At 41.6% G+C, this 22,350-nt stretch overlaps 1 protein-coding gene across 6 annotated transcripts in view; it reads right to left on the bottom strand.

Moving 5' to 3' along the window:
- Positions 1-4,581: 4,581 nt before the first annotated feature.
- Positions 4,582-22,350, bottom strand: part of PIKFYVE (phosphoinositide kinase, FYVE-type zinc finger containing) — a 62,362-nt gene continuing 44,593 nt past the window's right edge. For 3 of the 6 annotated variants that reach the window (XM_048061388.2, XM_048061389.2, XM_048061390.2), the window contains 19 exons: positions 21,263-21,441; positions 20,645-20,758; positions 20,259-20,367; positions 19,992-20,146; positions 19,288-19,378; positions 18,149-18,209; positions 17,419-17,562; positions 17,194-17,314; positions 15,989-16,084; positions 15,215-15,298; positions 14,646-14,737; positions 13,639-13,803; positions 13,058-13,117; positions 12,374-12,550; positions 11,689-11,792; positions 11,298-11,426; positions 9,815-10,076; positions 9,162-9,236; positions 4,582-8,252 (listed from right to left, as the gene is read on the bottom strand). In XM_048061388.2, coding sequence (XP_047917345.1) covers positions 8,137-8,252; positions 9,162-9,236; positions 9,815-10,076; positions 11,298-11,426; positions 11,689-11,792; positions 12,374-12,550; positions 13,058-13,117; positions 13,639-13,803; positions 14,646-14,737; positions 15,215-15,298; positions 15,989-16,084; positions 17,194-17,314; positions 17,419-17,562; positions 18,149-18,209; positions 19,288-19,378; positions 19,992-20,146; positions 20,259-20,367; positions 20,645-20,758; positions 21,263-21,441 — 2,334 coding nt within the window. In that variant the 3' untranslated portion in view covers positions 4,582-8,136. The remainder of the gene's footprint in view (positions 8,253-9,161; positions 9,237-9,814; positions 10,077-11,297; positions 11,427-11,688; positions 11,793-12,373; positions 12,551-13,057; positions 13,118-13,638; positions 13,804-14,645; positions 14,738-15,214; positions 15,299-15,988; positions 16,085-17,193; positions 17,315-17,418; positions 17,563-18,148; positions 18,210-19,287; positions 19,379-19,991; positions 20,147-20,258; positions 20,368-20,644; positions 20,759-21,262; positions 21,442-22,350) is intronic. The other 3 variants (XR_010832189.1, XR_010832190.1, XR_007162435.2) reach the window with 3 other exon arrangements.

Raw genomic sequence — 22,350 nt, 5'->3', positions numbered from 1 at the left:
GGTTAAAAACCAATAAAAGCTAATTTTTAAGATTTAATTCTGTATCATAAGCTATTTTTTGTAAAAAAAAAAGAACTTCAAGCTAAAAATAACATGTATAGATTATAGGAAAGGCTTCAGTACAGAAAAGAGAGCTGTAGACTGTGCAGGTTTCCAAGCGATTTTTCCAAATTTAGGGCTGGTTTTTGTTTTTTTCTTTGCTAGTTGCTATTTCTGACAGTTTTCAGGAGGCAGGAGGGGAAAAAAAGCCTTTATTCCTAGTCAAAGCAGGAGACCTTGTGGCTGGCCTTGTACCGTTCCTTGTCATTTAACTACACATGCACAAAGAAAGCATAATGCACAATCAAACACAAAAGTGTGTGCTGTGCAACAGCTGGCATAGTACATATAGTCTAAAATACAACCCCCATTTTCCTGACCACATACATTAACAGAAATGGTATCTGTCCTCTCTGAGGTACATATTCAGCTACTACAGGACATCAGTATTCTGCCTCTTCATATGTAGACTAACAGCACATTTAGACTACCTGAAAAACAATACCGAATTCTTACTAAAACCATATTTTCTCTTCCAGTTTTGCTATCCTGTTACATAATTTAAACAAACATACAGCCAGTCAGACTTTGTACTAGAGGTTTATTTGAAAAACTAAGTTGGATTGCCAGCAGGTGGCAGCAAAGATTCAGTCTTCTGCAGCCAGCCAGACCTGCCCGTTATTTTACAAGCAAAACGAAACCATCTGTCATCTACTGCTCTAACTATACAGTAGCCAACTGCTTTTCCCCTTCGACAAACCTTTTCAGCGAAGAGAGCCTCCTAACTGCAGTAAGCTTTCAAGCCATACAGGACATCGTACTACAAATTCATATCAAAAAGTAGCATAGAAATTCTGTTTTGAAGGCTGGAAGTTCATGAAGTTTCGATCAGAACTGTAATTTCAGGATCATTTCAGGTAATCAAAGGCTACAGTCCTGTAGTTGCTATCTCCTAATTCACACACTAGCATGTACCATTTTTACCTCAGAATCACACCCATAATTTGGGATGAGCTACCACTCTGCTCGGGCTGCATGTAGTTCTCTGCTCCACAGTATAAAAAGGATGTTAAGGTACTTGAAGGAGTCCAGAGGAGGGCAGCAAGGTTAGTAAAAGGGCTGGGAGACACACCCTATGAGGAGAGGCTGAGGATCCTGGGGTTGTCCAGTCCAGAGAAGGAGGCTGAGAAGCGACTTCACCCCTCCCTGCAGCTCCCTGAGGAGAGGAAGCCCAGAGGGAGGTGCCGGTCTCTGCTCCCTGGGAACAGGTGGCAGGACACGCAGGAATGGCACAAAGCTGTGCCAGAAGAGGAACAGACTGAGCACAAGGAAAAGTTTCTCTACTGGGCAGGTGGTCAAATATCAGAACATGCTTCTTAAAGAGGTAGTTGGTGCCCTATGCCTGGCAGTATTCAAGAGTCATTCAGAAAGCCCCCTCAACGGCAGGCTTTAATTTCTGTTTAGCCTTGAAGCGGTCAGGCAGTTGCACTAGATGATCCTTGAAGGTCCCTTTTATCCAAACTATTCTTCTCTAAATTGGAAGCAAGCAGTCTGTTCAAAAAATCAGCACCATCTGCTGCTTCTCCTCTAGGAATGTTTCTCATGCAGTGTCAACTCAGAGCTGGACACAGCCAAACTTGTAATGACAATATTTATAAAACATGCTGTAATCAGCCAGAGAAAACTCAGACTAAAGGTTCTCACACAAAGACCACAGAAGTCAGGGGAAAACACAAATTTAATAGGCAGACTATTCAGTCTCTAACATGTTTTCAAATAGACAGCCAGGTCCAGCCGCCATCCACAAGAGGCATTTATTTATCATGCAGAAAGATCTCACCGTGCATTTTGTCATACACATCTGCTCCCTGGTTCTATTTTTCTGTTGCAATTTAAGTACTGTTTTACTCAGGTGAAGGCTGGCAGGCAGTCCTCCTACAAATACCTTCTAATTTCAACATCTTGAAGTCACCTCAAGCTCTTTCCACCCAGGAAGCCTTTCAGCTCTGCAGTATGTTATTTCAGGGTGGCCTAACAAAAGCCTTTCCTCCTGCCTACCACAGACACCAGCACTTTCTGCCCTGATGAGAGAGGAGCAGGTAGCCCTCATGGCAGCAGTGAGAGCTCTCCTTAGAAGAAAGGCGATCTTCTGCACCTCCCATGGGTACAGCCTATGGTGGGGAGCAAACTACCACAGCAAATCAGCTCAGCATCATAATTTCCCTATCTCCTTGTCCATTTAGGTGTTAACCTCACTCCTTAGAGATTAATGACCATATTTAATCAGATTTAGCTAAATTAAATTAAAACAACACTGCAACCTCCCCCCTCCTTTTCCCAGCTCAGCCTCACCCACTCCCGACTCCTCCACCACTCCCAACTCCTCCACACACCCCCCCCCCCCCCAGCAAGCAGTGCAGGGGAAGGGGGCAATGGTCAGTGCACCACAATTTCTCTCTGCTGCTCCTGCCCCCTCAAACTTTTCACCTGCTTCAGTGTGGGCACTCTCCACAGGCTGCAGTCCTTCAGAAGAAGCCTGCTCCAGTTTGGGCTTTTCACAGGTCACAGTTCCTATTAGGAGAACATGTTCTTGCGTGGGCTTCCCCACAGGTCACAGCTTCTACAGGAAATGCCTGCTCCAGCATGGGCCCTCCATGGCTACAGTTCCTGTCAGGAGAACCCACTCCTGCATGGGGCCCTTTGCGGCTGCAGCGTGGATAGCTGCTGTGGTGTGGTCTCCTCAGGCTGCATGGGAGAACTCTACTCCAGCACTTGGAACATCTCCTCCCCTCCTTCTCTGCCTTTGGCATTCACAGGACTGTTCCTCACTCTTTTTCCCTTTGTTGTCTTCCTTAAGTGCATTTTCACACAGGCACCACCAGCTTTGCTGATGGGCTCAGCTGTGCCCTGCAGGAGGTTCATTGGAGTCAGCTGTGACCAGCACATGGCAACCCTTGGCCACCTCCCACAAAGGTCATCCTGCAGCCCCCTGCAGTTAACAACCTTGCCAGGGGCACTCCATAGACCAGTTCTCTACCTCTAGAAAGCAATCAGCCTGTTTAAGAAAAAGAAGATTTAAAAAAGTACTTCAGAACAGTAATTTTCACCCTTCTCACGCTAGTGCCCCTCTCCCTAACTTCAGTGTAATCCAAAAGAAGTTTTGCTTAGAGCACTGTTGGGATGAATGGGCTAGAAGTGTAAGATGGGCGAGGAGGATGGGATCAGAACAGAAGACTAGTGAGGAGGATTTAAAATATGCTCAAGTGACCTTGAAGCTGGGAATGCATAAAGTCTGGGGAGCAGCAATGTAGAAAAAACATAACTTATGTCTGCTGTTGTTTATGCTTGAGCTCTGGGCTTCAGTACAGGAAAAAAAAAATCAAAGAAGCACACGGAGAATCACAGCATGGTGGTAAAAACTGTGCCTGCACAGTAAACAGGCTTTGATAAAAACAGGTGAAACCAGCAGGCCAGCAATCTCCTAGGATGGACCCTGTTTAGTGGTTCCTGCATTCTCACTTGTGTGCCTGTGCTCATGTACCTCTGCTCAGGTGCTGCTTTGGGGATCCTCCAGTTGGAAAGGTAATGAGAATAAATTGACTCTTTGCATTACAGCTGAGTCTGTTTGTTCCTGTTGCCTGCCTGTGCTGACTCACACAAGCACAAATTTACCTTTTACTGAATATCGACTGTCATACCTGGAAGGACTGATGCTGTTTGGTCCTATACTTGTTAGGCAGCTGGACTTAGTTCCTTTTGCAGAGCTCTATCAGTGGGATTCATTGTGAACAACCCAAGAGAAGCCCCTCAAGTTCTGCCACTCAACCTTACAAAGGAAGCACCGCCCTAAGTTGAGCATCCCGCCTTTTTCCTTGCTCACACACCTGTGCTGGGACAGCTTCTGATGCAGTTTCATACAGCAGTAGACAACAGAACCCAAACTCACCTGGCAGAAGTGAGGATGCCATGTAATGGAAATAAAATCCCTAAGTTTCAGGTTTTGAGTTTAACACAGTCTAAGAAACAACAAGGCCCCTTCCCAGATCTAATCACACATCATTTTTAGCTGTAAGAGAGGAAGTTATTATATACTAGAAACATGAAGCAACCCAGACAAGCCATAAGCTTTCAAACCTCCTTGGATGATCATTATTATTAAATCTTATCCATTCAAGAGAAAACTACAGAAATACCTGGAGAACTTTTCTAAGAATGCTCCACCTCTTGGAAGATTCGGGCCACAGAAACATCACCACCTGGTGGACAAAACTGGCTCTCTGTCTCACACAGCACTATGTTGGAAAGCAGCTGGAAGAGTATGACATGTTATTAGCACATTCTGGAAACGCTGACCTGGAGAGCTGCCCAGAGGTCCTGCTACATCAGAAGATTCAAGCTGCAAGGCAACGAGATGACAAACATGCTTACACTGCATGCAAAGCAGGCAACCTCCAGCAGAGCAAGCACAGGGCTTGGCCTCTGACCAGGAAGGTGGGATTCTACAGGAGACATAACTGCTCCACCACATGGAACGGACCCAAGTATATTTTAGTCACTTTATTTGCATTTTTATCTATATACATTACATTTTGATTCTCCAAGTAGTCAAGGCAGTTACTCTCAAATAGTTTAGTACATCAATCTTATAAAATACAGTTGAACCAAGGTAGATTAGAAATACATACATTATGATACATGAAGTGCTTTGAATAATGGTTAGTCTGGCCTCCTGCTAGTGAGTGATTAATTTGGTTTTGGTCATTCTCACAGAGGACAGCCCACTCCACAGGTAACTCCACCTGAGCCCAGTGGAGCTCCTTAACTAGCAAGAGTCCCTCGTGTGCTTTTGGGGAACAGAATACAGCCCTTGGCTACTGCAAGGCAGCCTGCTGTCTACACGACTTGAAACAAGTCATTGCTTCTGAATGGGACAAGGTTTAGATGTTTGTCACAAGGCCTCAGTTCAAAACAGATGAACCAGTGCAACTCTGGAAAAAAAATGCAGTCTTACAGTGCATTTACAACTGGATTTTGCTTATGCACATGTACACTACACCTGCATTACAAGGAAATAAAATGCTCTAATCAAAGGGCTTATTTAATACCCAGGCCACTCCATTAAGACATCCTTAGGCATGCTGCAGGGACACAGGCCTATCAGCCCCACAAGAAGGATCTATTCTGCATGAACTATTGTTCTCCTTTCAAGAACATCAGCTTGGTAGCAAGTGAAATGCCAGGACAATTCTTAATATAAAAAGGAAACGTCTGGGGGGATCTATTCTATTTCTGGGACTTGAAGTAGCAATGCTTCCAGCTTTAGGTTACATGGCACCCAAAGATGTCCCAATTCCAGTTCATGCTACTGTTTCACCCATGATTAGTAGTTCGCTACCTACTCCAGGCTGGTCAGTACTAGTCTATGAGCCACATCCTGACCAAAAGTTAACTGTTGATTCCAGCCCAAGATCTCTCCAAATGCTGTGACTTCAGCCCAAGACTGTAATTCAAACAACTAGGCTCTGCATTCACAGGCTGCAGAACAGCTGGCCAGAGGGGAGGGTTCTCCCATTTTGTCCAGTGCCAAAGGCCTCATGCTATTACACACAGGGGAACATTAACTACAATCGGATGACCAAGTTACTTTACAGCCAGCTGCTTGGGACTCTGGAAGACAAGCAGAGCAGCCACATACCACTCTGGAGTAAGGATTACTGGTGATAAGACAGGGCTTGCAAAGCCCAGCTCTGCACCAAACTAGTGCAGATGCCATGACACTGCCCATATTCATGGTCCATTATCCACTGCACATACTAACTACAGTGAAAGATAACTAGCTGCTGTTGGGTCACCTTAGATTTCGGGCAAGTCAAGTATTTTCCCTATAAACTTCAGGATAGGAAGGAGAAAGTTGACATGTAATCTTTAATGGAGAACAGAACAGATTCAGGCTACATGTCAGGCTCTTTCTTGAACATCAGTGGACCAAGACAGAAGGCAGGAGACACAGAAATGACTAGCATTGAGCTGATGGACAGGTTGGTTCCTCATTACACAAGGCCCTACACAAATAACCAGCCTGGGAGCACATTCCAATGCAGGAGATGATGTGTCCCAGGGGTAATCAGCTTCACCCAATGCCCTGTGCTGAACTGGAATGATTCCATGCCAGAGCGAGTCAAACAGAACTGTCATCTTTCCACAGCACACATCACTGCAGCCTTCCACACTGCACCCCCAGAAACAGAGATTACATTGGACAGAGGAAACAAGAATACTTTCATTTCTGCTGCTCCAAGGCCAGTACTTTTGCTCATCATTGGAAATGATGGTGGGGAGTAGGGAAGACTTCTTCCAACACAAATGACTGTTGTCTTCTGGCAACTCAGACTTGAACTGCACTGGTTGTTTTCAGAGCCAACAATTCAGTTTTCACTGTCCTTTCCTTTCCCAATGCTGCCCAGGTGTCACTCCTGACCAGTCACCACCATCTGCTGCAGAAGAAAATACTGAACACAGGAGGAGTGAAAAAAATGCACCTTTCAATCCATAGCTACAGCGAAGATGGAATTACCAAGCAACTGATCAGAATGAGTAAGTGGTCATAAAGAGCTATACTGTCCCAGACTCCATGTCTGAAGTCCTTTCGGAGACTGGAAGGACAAGGACAGTATTCTTGCTTCTCAAACTTGCATTTAAAAAAACAACAACGAAAACATAACTCTTATTTACTGGCCTATATTATACTGAATCTAAAAAGTAAACTTGTCACCTACAAAACAGGTAAAAAATAATAAAAATGGAAAGAGGTGCTTATTTTCATAATGTAGAGATCCTCAGATCTCTGCACATCTTATCCATCATACAAGATACTTGTTAGTTCAGTTTTTTTCAGAAGAATACATTCATCTTAGTGGTGCAAAAAAAAATCTAATACTGCTGAAGAGTTTTTTCCCATTGGAATTGCACAGTGTGACGAGATCTGGATGCTTATTCTCATCAGCATGTCACGAACACAAGAAAAGCATTCTCCTGGCAAAATTTCACCATGAGGTAAATACATTGTTTCAAAGGCTTTAGGAACTGAAATGGATTTTAAGTGATCTGCCGGGAATAAAGGTTTCATTAAGAAGAAAGTTGTCAATCTAAGTCTACATGCATTTCATCTGGCAATTTGGTGCCTTCTATTAAGGGAAGAGTTAACCAGCTTCATAACTATAAGTAATTGAGCCTTGTTACATAAAAGGGTATGTTTTAGTTACCCATTTCCAGGGAGTAGGGCAATGTTTTGATCAAATTCCTGTTTAGGATTGAAGGGATATGTTTGGGGTTTGCAGCATGCTGATCACTGACAACCCATCTTTATGGGATTCAGCTAAAATGAAATTAACAGAGACAGAGCTGTACTGCACTATTAAAAGATGTAGTGATTTGGAGAGTTATGGCATTATAATTGTGGAGCTGCCTTAAAAAAACACAACAAAACAAATCCATGCATGCATACTTCCCCATCCTCAAGTACTGTTTACAGAACCTAGTAAAAAGTGAGGCTACAGAGCATAAGCAGGACAAGTTATTCTTGGATCCTAAACAGGTCAACTACAGATCACTGAAAAAAAAGCAGAACTTAGGAATTAACTTCATTCTTGTCTCACTCACCCTCATGGGGTGGGGGGGATATTTCACATTTGCAGTACTACACATCCACTACAGAAATGTGAGCTGTTCATATTCAACACCACTTAAGGAATGCAAGACTTACAGAGATCATGTACTTCTACACCACCAGAACTGGATAGTAGGTTTCAGTGCTCATACACGGAGATAGCACCACCTTCCATACTGACAGAAGGAATGTCTCAATCAGCGCTCTTCAGTGGTACCTTACAGCTTAGATCCTTAATGAGGCTGGCTTGCCCATCAGCCTCGAAGAGAGGATTAAAGTGCAACGAGCAAATTTCACACACTGCAACATAATGCACATGGTCAGTGTAGACATGGAACTGCAATCCTCTTGCTTACTGCTGGGCAGGCCACAGGAAGAGAGTGGCCTGTAACATCATTGTCCTCTTGTGCTTTCCCAATATGGGCTTTAGTTTAGCAATTCAGGCCCAGCCCTGTCCAATGGTCTGGCACCATCAGGAAATACTTGTCCATAGCTTCACAAAACCTGGTCCGGTACAGTTCTGGAGAGACCACAGTTGGCATCTTACCTAATGTGCAAGAGGCAAAAGCAGTTAGAAATGGGCTAAAGAGTACACTGCAGTACAGGCAGGTTTCACGTGAAATTACAGCATCAGATGGTACAACAATGAAGGCACACTGTACATGGAACCAACAAGTATTGTTAGATTTTATTTACTTTTTAAACATTTGGGAGACAAGAGAGATCAAGGTCTGGATCCCTAACAGTGAATTGAGATTCACCAAGTTGGAGAAACTAGGTTTTTTACACCGGTCCCAATTGGTTTTTTTCTTCTCTTGTTTACATATCTTTACAGGCTTTCCCGCAGAGAAGCAAATTTCTCCCAGGAAAAATTTAACTCCGTGGACATGCTCTTATCTTCTCCAGATGTCCAGGCAGTGAGACCAAGTGTTTCCCTTCCTTTTTTTTTCTAGCCTTCCTACCAGCACATGGCCAATACTATGCAATTCTGCACAACAAGTACTCCTCTCACTTCCACAAAGGAAACTTAGCTCCTCAAAATCTGGGTAGCAGTACTCAATCATTTGATAAGGACTCCTCCACACCAATAGTCCAGAAGAAAACTGATTTTCTAGACTCAGAAGACTTCTTCTGAAACCAGGCAGCAAGGACTTTTGCTAGCATGTCTCTACAGTTAAATTTTTGTGTGAGCACCGGATAACGACAAAACGTAAGAGAACAGTGATATATATCTCCCATCCCCAGGCTTTCAAGTACTTAAAGGGTCTCTCAGAAAGGCAGGTCAGTGCATGATTTTTTCTGAAATTCTTTATTCCTTCCCCTGCTCTGCACATCTTAATTAAAAGTGTAGCAATTTCACACAGTGGAGAAGTTGTAGGTTTACTAGCACAGTTATCGGAAGCTTCCAGGTAAAAAATAAACACGATCAAAAGTCTTTCTTTCATTCTAACCTTACCTTGTCCTCCCAAGATGCCAGTTGACTTCACCACCATTTCAAGTTTTTTGTCCCAGGTAAAAGTGCGAATATAATCTGTTGCAAGAAAAAAAAAAATGATCCACACCAAAACACGTCTTATCTGCTATAACACAAGTAACATGTTCTAAAACATATCTATTCCTCCTCCAACTGGGAGAAGGACACAGTAGGCTTCCATAGACAGGACTTGGGTGCTCTCCTGGCGAGCATTTTCACTTTCCAGATTATTTGAGATTATTCATTATATTTGGTTGGGGTGAATATGATAGCTCAAGAGTTCAGGAAGGTCACTATCAAATCAAACAAACAAAAAACTGCCCAGGCAGTTAAAAGCTTTAAGCATTATTGTAGCCACTTGCAGGTTCAAAGTAAACACTTGCCACTTCATGGAATGAAGGATTGGAAACATCATAAATAACCCTGAGTGGAAAAGGGGGCTGCAAGGAAAAGACTTCCCGCCACCACTCTGAACACCCATGACAGGTAAGTGCAGTATTCCATCAGGGAGAAGACGAGCTTTCTTGGCACACGTCTCTGTAGTGGTGGTGCAGTTCTAAGAGTACTAAAAATGCCAAAACCAGAAGAAAGCAGTGTCACTAGCTGAAAGCAAGCAAAAGCAAAAGGCAACCTACCAATGATCCCAACAACCAGCTCATTGTTGGTATCATCACGACCCACCAGCAGGGAGTAGTCTATGATGAGGTGGCTGGAAAGGAACTGGGAATCACTGTGTATGGAAGCTCTCAGCACAGCCTTGCAATGGGAACGGATATACAAAGGGTTGTCCCGGACCATCTTCAGAAGGTTCTCATCCAGCAGCACTACATCACAGCTCTCCTTCCCTGTGTCTGTTTTAACGTTTCTATTCCGGAGGGAGCCCTTTAGGTCAAAAACCTGCAAATGGAGAACAGCATTACTACTTTTTTCTTCAGTTTTCTGTGAGGTTAAAGACCTCAATGTGCCTGAGTGCGGTGTTTGAGCAGGCATCACAGCAAAGTAACTCTTGCCTTCTCAGTTGGGAAAAAGACAGCAAAACACAATATTTTCATACAACTAAGACATTAAAGTTTCATCAGCAGACAGTAGCATGTAAGCCTACATGAAAGCTCTGCTACTTCAAACCACAGTTTTAGGCAAGTTATTTCACTACTATTTAGCCTTATCTAAGCAAAAAAAACTTGTGTCCTTAATTTTAAGATGAATGGGCAAACTCAGCTTCCCAGTCAGCTTATTGATTCAAGTGCTAACAGCAAAGGCACTGAAGATGGAGGTGGGTCTTGCATGAAGCACTGTTTAACATGGGTTTGCAAGGTGAGAGAGAGACCACAGAATCATTTCGTTGTAAAGGACCTCTGGAGATCTCTAGTGCAATGCTTTACTTGAAGCACATCCAGTTAGAGCAGGTTGTTCAAATCAAGATTTTACTAACTCCAGGGACAGAGTCCACAATCTTTCCCAATTCACTTCTTCCCATAGCCATCCACTATTTGATGTCAAGTATGGGGAGGGAAGGTAGAAAGAAGTGATACTATATAGTATTAGATGCAACATTTGTTTGAACTTCCTTTTCAGCATTGATTCTGTATTTGAAGCGAATTTTCAAAGTCATTCTAAGGTTTCCATTCTATTGCCTCAAAGGCCACTCTTCCTTTGCTAAAGAGCAAGGCTGAACTCAAAACCCTATGGTTCAGAAAGAGTGGATTTAAAACATTATTAGTTTCCCTAACTTCACAGAGAGCTCACTATCACCATTAGCGAGGCTCTCCTTTTAAATAAATTAGTCTGTAATCCTAATTAATTTTATAAATGCTTGACAAAGTTTTCCCAAACAAAGGAGATGCAAGGACACCTTTTGGTTTTTGGCAACCAAAGGAGATGCAAGGACAAAAGACTTAACAACTGAAGCATGCACTGCAGCAACCTGAACTAGCCAATACAGTCATCAAGCTACTGAGGATCACATAACAAGGAACAGGCTCAAACTGTCAACTTTGAGCACACACAAAGTTATCTAGATAGATACCACTGACCCTGCTCTTGCTCTCAGCCAGGAAAAAGACTGCACTGCAGTGGAACAGAACACTTGGTCACATATAGTCAGCACTTAACTCTTACCTGAGCCATCTTCCTTCCATAGAAAAGGTTTTCCATGACAAGCAGATCCAGCTTCTTCTCTGTGTTGTTTTGAGAGTTCTTGTACCCAATCCGATACACCCCAAGAATTTTAGCCAGTGCTGTGGGTTTCTGGTGAGAAGATATTGGGTAAGATCTTTGTGTGCAGGAAACCAATCATATACGAGAAGTGCCACTATCCTGACTGTGCATTACAGCTTAGAAGCTCCAGCAGAATTCCCACTTTTCATCTCAAAAACACATTATTATAACTCATACCTCCAACTTTTTTTTTGCTTAAATGTAAAGAGGTGATAGAAACAGCTACTAGTCAGTAAAATACAAAACACTGCCTACAATAAAGTTCATTTTAAAAAAAAAGGAAAAAACATACCTTCTGCTGAACTGCATTAGTTATGTAAGTGAAATAATGTGGAGCAAAGTCAAGGAATGACTGGACTTCCAGACGAGGCATCTGCTTCAAGATAAATCTATCATCTGTTTTAACATCAGACAAAAACAACAGGCTTACATACTGTAAGTGATGTATTTTTTTCAAGTTCTTGAAACAGTCGTGCAGCTGAAATGGTCGAAAAATTAAAGGACTGAAATTCTCTTAGATATTCTTAGCAACAGGAGTTGATTTCAAAGTTTATTTATCTTTTTACTGGATATGTTCTGAATTTCAGCCCAGTAGTAAACAAGGGAGAAAACAGACTGCCTACGTTTGATTTACCTCAGCTACCTGAGCTCTTTGCACATACAATAAAAACAGGCTATAGACCCTTCATTCATGACTTGCTTTAAGTAGCAGCCTAGAATCAGCCACTGTTGAAAAGAAAAAAACCCTACAAATCAACTACAACATGTGGAAATATAAAACAACAGTTTCTTTAATAACCACAGTTGTCCTTGAATTATACTGACTTTTTGATTTCTGAAATCTACCTAGCTTTTCATTTTGAGTCGTCATTTGACGGTCAGCAACCCTCTGGCTAGATGTGAACAATGATTAAACAACACAACTATCACCACACCCCCAAACACCACCCGCTAATTATGAACGAGACCACTTTTACCCTCAGTCACATAGAACGCAGCCCCAGATTTGCCACCGCGTGCTTGCCAGGGCATAGAGTGAGAGAGGGAGCGGATGAAGTCTTCTTCACTGCTCCCCAGAATCACTTCACGCATCTTGTGAAACTCGCCAGCGTAATAAATCCTGCAGTAGAATTTGGCATTCGCATCTGAAAATTCTGCAAGAAAAGGTCTTCCTCAATAACAGTGCGCAATACTCACTAACTACCTGAGATGATACTTAGATTTTACTGATGTCTGGAAAAACATTATTTTGCTTAACATCTTGATCTGACAACTATTGCAACTTGGAAATTTAAAACAACAGGAGTTAAATTAAAAGCCTGCAGGAAAATCAACCCCCTTTAGGATAGCTCACAGTATATGTGAAAGGGAAGTGTCCAGACAGCAGCCCAACATGGGGGGGGAGTGAAATATACCACACAAAACCAAAAAAACTACCAAAGTTTTAACAACTGAAGTTTTATGTGGTATTTCTGTACCATGGATTGATTAAAGTAAAAAAGCAGCATTGCTTTGTTCTTGATTTTTTTTTTCCCATTTTTTTTCCCCCCATTTATATGGGACAGGAAGGAAAAATAAATCAAACTTGAAGATTTATTACATTCACATAAAGAAAGGAGTTTATCAGCTAAGACTTCAAGTTATTATGTACAACAACTCACGGAGTTCCACATGGGGATTCACCAGCTGCTTCTTCTGTCCATCTCCTCCATCTACCTCATCTGAAGGCATAAAGGTACCACTCAGTCACATTTATTCATTATTATTACCCAGAAAGCCATGCAAGATACTGCTTGTAAACTCATTACAAGAAAACTATTTTCTTTTCTTCAAGAATAGATAATGAACTATAGAATCAGACACAGCTCTAATTATACATCTGCTAGAAGGTCATTGATATTCATGGAACACAAGTACAAGCTTTCTCTTAGCTTGTTTTCTTTATTTTCCATGAACTAAAACAATAGAAGTTAAATCTCAATGTTCCTATTCCCTGTTCAAACAGGGATTTGAAAGCCGTCCTCCCCATTTCCCTTCTCATAAAGCAAAGCAATATTATCAAAAAAAACTACATTTTACACTTAAATCACTCATTTTCAATGCACGTTTGGCTGAAACAAACTATTGATAAGTGAACTGTTGAAAGAGTATTAGCTAGAATGCATTTATGGCCCTTTAAGTATTAATAAGGTTTGGAAGAAATAACAGTCCAAAACAGAAGATGGACTTTACAGTCCTGTACCTTGAGGCTCTGCTCCTTGGTTTTCTGCTCCCTCTTTGCCCATCTGTCCAACCTGGTAGTAGGCACTGTCAGCACCACGTAAGGTCTCTTTCTTCTGGGAAGACAGGTCTGGGCTCTTCCCTCCCGTGCCACGGAAGAAAGACAAAACGCCAGATGATTTCTTTGCTAGAGTGAAAAGAATAAAGAAGTTGGTATTGGCATTATGAGAGGCAGTTTAATAAAAGCTTGACACATAAAAGAATTCTCCATTCATTGTTCCAACTGGAAGGGTGATGTTATTCAACTAATTTGGCATTCCTCAGGCAACCAATATCTGTCAGATCAGCAGATTTATTGACTTAAGTAGCACTGTGGAATGCTGAAGTCATTTCACATAGCAGACTTCACAAGAACAGGGAATTAACACTTCAAATGACTGCAGCTGCAGAGGTGAAGCATCAACATTTCAAATGCAGAAAATACAATTCAAAGCATGAGTTGTGGTAACAGTCAGTCATAATTTAGAACTTGGAAAGGGAGGACTACAAAACAGAAGCCTACCCCAGTGGAAGAATGAATGGCACCTTGAAAAAACACAGACCAAAGTGAGGATCTTTAATGTAAAAAGTATTCTGTCCTCTCCATTTTAAAATATTTTAATTGGCTACTTTTTAAACAAGGCAGAGGCCAGAACAGAGGTATCATGACCCACTGAACACGCTAGATCCAAGAATAACTCAAGTTCCACTACATAACAACACATTAAAGCAGATAATAACATGATCTCATAAGAATCCGAGAAGGCGATTACAGACAGAGACTTGTAAAAAAAATAACATTTTCTACATCAAGTCAACTACAAGATGCATCACAGCTTCAACATGACAAAGCTCAACAAGCCCATTTGGAACAATTTTAGTTTAGTACTCAATTTGTTATAACTTTCACGCTATCTTAAATTCAGGCTTAGTAGACTTAAATCTGAGCTGAGATTAGTATCACATATGATTTTGGCAAAGTTGTCTTACGTTGTTCAGGTTCTGCAGTACGATTTGAAGGACCCATAGTGGTCTCAGGCAGGCGGACAGGGCTACTGCTCTTTGGTTTGCTGTCTGACATGCTGAAAGACAAAAAAGTCATAAGGCCAATATACGCTGCTACCCAAGATACTATTGCTTTATTCCTGCAGAGCTATGTTTCTTCTGAGCCTAACGCTAAGGGAAAGTGATATAGTTTGAAGTGGTAATGATGCAGAAGTCTCCAAAGTTGACTGCCTCTACCTCCCAGAGAAAGCCTCTCAGAACTCCAGAGCAACACTTGCTTCCATCACCATCAGCAAGTTGAGCAGGGCCAATGCTCCCTACCATGCATGTATGTATGGTTAAGGGACCAGGTGAGGGAGCCAGCACAGCCTCCAGCGTTAAATGGAAATTCAGATACTGCAAGAACGTGTTGGCACACAGATTGTGCCATATTCCATCAGAAAGCAGAAATCCTAACTGAAGCATATTTTCAGGGTCTTTCCCCATCCTAGTTTTGGTTTCTTTACCACAATCACTTTGCCTTTGCTCTAAATACTGCAGTTCCTGCATTTAACCTGTTCGGCTGTGGTCCTTCTTCAGAACTGCTTTTCACAGATGCTTTGGACAACTCATCCAGGGCATTTCTGTATTCCTTGCAACTGAAGGAAAAAGAAAAGGAAAAATTGTCTGAGAGACCCCACAACACCTGCCCAAAGATTCAGTTCATAGACAGGAAACAAACCCGCAGTAGGAAACCTCTGCCTCGTTTTTTCCTTACAGCTAGGATAAATTTCTGTATGACAGATGCTGCTCTAGATTATACTGCAGGAAAATAGTCCCCCCTTGTTAATCCCTCTTCTGCAATTTAAGAGAATGAGCTACTCTGAAAGTCTTCTGCCTGGTGACAAACAAGATTTTACTGAAGCTGCTAGTTTGTAGAGCCAAGTAGTAGCAATAGCTGCTGTGACTGAGGGTAAATGAGGGAGAGATTGCATTACAAACACCCAATTGGTGTTCCTTAACTCAACTGCACTTTCTCCAGGCTAGGGAACTGATAGAAAGAAATGCAAATAAAGCTTGCTAACAGTATCAGTTTTCACAGAACACCACAATTCATTTTTGTGTACTTGAGCTGAACAGGAATGTCTGAAATCCAGTTGCAAGTTGGAAAACCTACATTTCATATCTCAGTAATACAAGGAGACAACTTCAGCTCTGCCAGAAGCTCTCAAAGCAGCTGAGTGAAAAAAAAGTCATGCTTGTTCCCTACCACTAGGATTTAACTTACTCTTGCAGCTTTTCTGTGCAACAAATATATATGTCTGATGAAGATCAAATCACACCAGTACCTGAGAGCGAAAGCTATGATGGAGCTTGGTTCCTTCTCACAGACTGCAATAGGTACACGTTCGTGCTCATACATTAGGTAGTGCTTATCTGGGTCACTAGATAGAAATGAAATAGGGAGACTGTTAGTAGATCACAGAAGTCTATGGAAAGAAAAGTTCAAGGTTTGGTTAATCTCAAAGTCTCTTCACTGCACTTCAGGCACAAGCTGCAAATCTCAGCATGGAGCCAAAGTGCCCCAGATCAGCTTCTCCTAATAGACATGTTCACAGTTATGTGGTTAAATCTAACCAGCAATGTGTTAGAACGATCATCACTTCAAGCAAGCTTCTTACATCAGAGGATCAGCTCTAAGTTAGAGTTTCTCTCTGTTTAGCAGCCACTGTTTCTAACAACACTAAAACATGTCAGTTTGCTTTGACTGTCTTGCAGTACAGCCTGCAGAGTGAAGTTAGGAGATAGGCTTGAACTCTTTTGAACAAGAAATTTAGTACAACAGCCTCTCCAAAGCCTCCTCAATTTTTTAAGAGGTTTTCTTATCTGTAGGGTTATTTAACTTAACTTTAACCTCACTAGCCGATGATCTCTACTACTACCTTGGAGTTTAGAAGTTAGGCTGCCAAACATTAGGTTCAAGTCAAACAAGAAACACTGCAACACACGCAGACAGAGTAGCTGAAAAACTTCCCAGCCTGCTCATTTTCACGTGAAAGAAGGACTTGAGGGCACATGCAGTAGCCATTGAACCTGACCTACACCCAGACAATGCCAATTTGAGTCCAACTCTTGGAAGAGGTCTAGAAGCAAAAACAAGAAGCAGGCAGGTAACTTTAGTAAGTCTTTACTGAGGAAGGACATTTCTGCTCCCTCACTGCAGCTAGGAAGATAGCATGTACCTCTTTCCTCCTCCCTTTCACCTCTCACAAGAGTTCTGAGTAGACATGCACACTAGGAGGAAGACAAACTGATAACGTATATGCACAAGGGTGGCATAGAAGTATCTGTGTGATTAATAAGAAAAGGGGGTAACCTACAAACCCCTAGAAGGGAAAGAAGATTCCTTGCCTTGAGGAAGATCTTTAGTCTATTTGGATGCAAACCCAGCTGATGACTTAAATTATCTATGAAGCAAAGGAAGCATGCATAGCTGTTTGCAACCTGACCAGGCTGCTAATTTCGCACATCATGTGTATTTGGCAGTACTTACAAGGGAAACGGAATGGGGTTATAATTGTTCCCAGGCAACAAGTTAGCCAAAATAGCTTTCATAGTAGACTTCTCCTTCACTTGGCTGTCTGTAGATCCCAATGAGTGTCCATCAAACACATCTGAAACAGAGATAAGTTACCACATTTGCCATTTTCTGCATAGATCTTATACACTTGCCAGAGGAAAGGAAGAGAAGGAATACAATACCACAACAGAACTATACCTTCTGAGCTACTAGTTGTATCCTGTTCAGACAGTGTGCTGGCACCAGTCAGTTGCTCTGATACAACCTCTGGAGGGGTGGGCAACTGAAGATGCGTGGAGCCTGTGGAACTCTGACTCGATAAAGTAGTCAGGAAACGATCCTCTAAAAGCACAAAGACAGTCAAGTCAAGGACAGAGGAAAGCATTAAATATTTTACATTGCTGTCAGAAGTGATATTGCTTGCCTCCAGGCCAAGCTATCACCAGCATCTACTTTCAAGAAGTTTACTTTAAAAGCAGGTAACATCTCTCAGAGCAAAGGAGCTAGCAGCCAATCAAGGTACTGTATATAACCTCCAGCAGATGTACACGAACACCCAGTGCCTTCAGTTACCACAGACTATGTATGCCTCACAGGTAAGGGGTCTCAGCACCCACAACCACTTCACAGAAGATGCAAGAGACATTTCCCAAATTCCATGCAGTTCTTCAGAAAGCTTCTGAAAGTTTTTGAACAATACTCAAATTCAAAGGGAAACCCTCGGTAGCCTATTTAGCATCAATAGTAACTCTACCTCACATTAGCAGCTTAGTATAATAAGCTTATAGTTGGCTTATCTCCACCTCGTACAACGGGTTTTCACCATCAAATCTGATAGTTTGGTCACACAAAACCTCCCACATTATGTCAGAGAAAGGGTTACAGCAAGCTTCTTTTCATAGCCTAAGAAAAAAAATAAATAACAGACCTTTCTCTCCATTTTGCAGTGCTGGAGAAGCATTGCGTGGGGAAGCATCCATGCTACTGATCTAGGAAGAATATCAGGTGATCAATGTTGATGCCAGGCTCTTTACAGATGTATCCCTTCCTCTCTGTGAAACACCTGCAAAAGCAGATGTACCACAGCAGAGAACTCCCACCCACTGTTCTCAGTTTCAGCACCATCACTGTCTCTGTCAGCACATGAAACAAGGCAACAGCAACCCAGCTCCGCAAGACTGCTGTCATTTCTGTATGCTGCTTTAAAGAGAATGCTCTTCCTCTATATAAGCTTCCTTGCTGCTAGATAAAGGCTAAATGTGTTTTAGCATTAACAAATGTGTCAGGTGGAAACAACACATATGCATGCAGATGAGCAAATCCAGGATCTCAGTGGATTTCTTTGTGTACCTTGCTAGCATTAAAACTATTCAAAGTTCAGCCTCTGTATGAGGATTACTGTACACTGATTACATTGTACTGCCTTGCAGTCTGGATATTTTCTCAGAGTACCAGCTCCCCCAGTGTGGTTGTTCAGCCTACTGCCAACTGTACCCTTACAAATAGTTCTTGAGGGGCAACAGTACAAGATCGTTTACACATCCCCCCAGGCAGTTCCTAAGACACATTACAGAACAGAGACAAACCTACAGGATTATCAGTTCTTCCTGCATTCCTTGCTCTGCCCCTCCTTATTTATTTTTTTTTTTTTTTTTGCTTTTTTCTTTTTCACAAGGGTAAGCTTGATAGGTAGTCACTGTGTCATTTTCTCTCACTCTACTTTCATCCAAACCTAGAGCCTAACAAGATTACTTCCTTCCTATCTAGATGTACCCTTGAGAATGAGTGCAGCTCTCTGCTGTCAGTATTTATATTAACAGTCCAGAAGCACCAAAGAAAAACATCAAAACCTATCCTCAGTCTTCTCTTTCTGTATAAGAAAGCTTTTAGTTCATGTCTGTAGAGGGAGATGCATATGCTAACATGCAATTCAAATGTTTACAGATGAAAGTTACACGATGAAGTAAGACAAGTTAACTAATTGTTGAAGTGAACTAAAATTCAACTTTATACTATGGCGCTCCCCCAGAACAAATGTTTATTTAACATCCAGACTGCTGCTAGTACCTTGCTTTCTTCACCTTGCCTCAATCTTCCAGGGCTGGGTGGTACTGAAGGGCGCTTTCTCCCTTTCTCTTGTTGGAAGAGATCCTGCAATCTTCAAAAACAAAACACAATCAAAGCACAGATTACACATATTAGCTGTAAAAGGCACAAATTGTGTTGTTTTGCCAAACTAGAAAACAGCCAAGCATGCCTTCGCAAGTCTTCAATGCAAACTGAAATGGCTGCTAATATGTGCTGAAGCTATGCTTCAAACTGCCGAAGACAGAACGTTTTCCTCATGCCTTAATGAACACTATACCAACAGGAGATGTTCCAAACACCACACCCTACTTACATTGCAGTAGGGGAGAGGACAGCCTTCACAATAACAGCGAAGTTGTCAAACATTTAATTTGGCTTCTGTCCATCTCTGAGATCGTTTCACCCAATCGCTTTCACATGCTCCCCTCTTCCACCTCTATTCAAATAACACTTTCTCTTCTCAGGTGTAAGTTGTGCTCTACAACACAACACTTACATCATCGAGCCTTTAATGATTTTCTGTTCCAATCAATCAACCAGCAGAAGACATTCATCACAAGCTGTCGTAGCACCCTCTGTATAACAACTGCACTACAGGAGGAGACAGTACTGATGACTATCTTCCCCTTCTATAACCAACACAGCACTAGTGTTGCTCATGATTCCTGTATCTGTCCTCTTACCTATTATTCCAGGCTTGCAGCATCTCACAGAGACCTTGCTTTTTAGCTATCAGAGACTCGAAAACAGATTGTAACTGTTGAGGTGTGTCTAATGATGATGAAAGCAGTCTTGCCTGAATCTTCTCAGTCCAGTTTCGAAACTCACCCTCTTCCATCTGCCAAAAGAAAAATTGTCAGTATACTGTCACAAGACTTAACACTCAATCCAAGTAGGTTCTCCACATGCTTTGCAGCGTATGTTCTGCTGATGCAGAAGTAGTCCATTACCTCCTTTTGTGCAAACAGATCTTCCATCTTCTCTTCCCTTGTTTTGCTGAAAGTATCTGTTTTCAGAGAAGCAAGGCGATCATCAACAGCAAGGTACACTTGTGACACCCTGTGGACAGAGATGCAAACAGTTAAGACAAATTGCACCAGATGAAAATGTGAGAGTTAATACTGATGGAATAGGTAAAGGTATAAAAGAAAGTTCCAATACTACTCTCCCCTAGAATTATATATACACCTATAAGTGTGTTTAAAATCATCACTTTCCTTCTAAACCATGAACATTTAGCAAGTGTATTATCTACATCAGCAAAAATGGTTTAGTGGTCTGCTAAGTAGTCTAAAATACATATAAGCCAAGGAAGGCATTAAAAATAAAAACTTACTTTTGAGAGAAGTCCTTGAGATCCTGCAAAATAGTAACTTTTAATGGAGCCTGTCGTTTGATGTAGATCTTGGGTAGTGGGACACATACTTCAAGCAGACGGATTGGAGAGTAGCTGAGAAGACAATGCAACAGCTTTTCATGTGTCTCCCCACATAATAGTGGGTCTACACCTTTCAGCTTGTGGCCTTTATAAAAAGGGGCACTGTCAACATGTCCAGGACATTAGTTATTTTAGTAGCACTTAACACCATTTTCATTTATCTCAGGCAAAAAGTAAAACCACAGATCATGTTGCAAAAATGAAGTTCTGAAAGTATTACAGATTAAACAGACAGAAGTGTTTCCCTTCTGTATCATATACTGGCACAATTCATTTTTCAGAATACTGCCCATCCCATCCATGACAATGATGGGACCTGCAAAGCCCCCTGCAAGCCAGCAAACAATTCTGCATTTGTAGTTACAGTGCAGTCATGCTATCCCACGCTGTACTCAAAGCGAAGGACACATCTGAAGAATCCTTATTAGAGCCATGCACTTCATACAGTGTTAGAGAAGTTTTTTATATATATATATATATATATATATATATATAAAATAAAGCAGTGAACCTCACCTGAAAGACGCCACCATCTGATTATAGGAAAAATATTGGTGATAGTCATGATGAATGGAATGACCACAAGGCTCCACATTGGCCCTTCGAGTGTACTGGTGCCCGTAGAATCTCAGCTCAAGGTATTTTGCAAAAGACATAGACCAAGAATCATTGGAAAGGGGAACAACTGGTGTCACCTGAAATTGAAAGCAAAGTGCCTTAATTTCACCCTTCAACCAGGATTAAGGACAGGCTAACCTAGACTGTAATCTAGGTATTTCTAGAATCAGAAGCACAAACGACCCTGAAAGATACCAAACAACAACAAATATAGTGTTTATACAAAGCTAAACCCAACACACAGATGGATGCAATAAACCAGATAAGCAACAACTGCTAGTTGATGATAACAGGTGCTTAGCTGGGGGAGTGAAAACACATCCTTAAATCTGGGATGCTGTTTCTCTGCATAGAAATAGTTTCCAGCAGTCCAGTCACCAGCAACAGTTTCATTGCATGCTTTTTCCCTGGTGATTCTTCACCTATGAATACACTGATATTGCTCTGCAGTATATTTCAACTTCAGCAGTGCTTGCAAGCTTAGAGTAGCCATTTATACATACCTATTAGCCACAAGCTTATTAGTGTTTACATGAGCACACAGAAATAAAAGGTTATAGAACAAGTGTATACACAGCAGCGTAGGGCTTGCCTTCAGCAATTACATTAACTTCCTCCAGATATCTTTAAATCCAACACCTATGTTTAAGCCAGCATAAGTATGTGAACTGAGTCATTTGCATGGGTAATTAAGATGTTTTAAGTTTGAGGCACTGCATGAATCTTGTTTAATTAAGCTTTATTCTTGTCTTAGAAGGCTCTTAAGATTAACAATAAGTTTGGCTAGAGATGAGTATCCAACTGACAATGTTTTCTTAGCTAAATTAAAGAACAAGTTTCAGATAATACACAAATCTTGCAACCTTGTGGTTTTTCATCTTTCTAATGAAGATTTTATTTACTTTCTAATGACTACTAAACAAAGTCTAGACATCACACTGACTCAATACAGACTGTCCAGTCTAAAACAGATTAAAGAACACCAA

This window comes from Anser cygnoides, chromosome 6 (assembly GCF_040182565.1).
Source record: "Anser cygnoides isolate HZ-2024a breed goose chromosome 6, Taihu_goose_T2T_genome, whole genome shotgun sequence".
Taxonomy (NCBI): Eukaryota; Metazoa; Chordata; class Aves; order Anseriformes; family Anatidae; genus Anser; species Anser cygnoides.
This window is presented reverse-complemented; position numbering and strand designations above follow the sequence as displayed.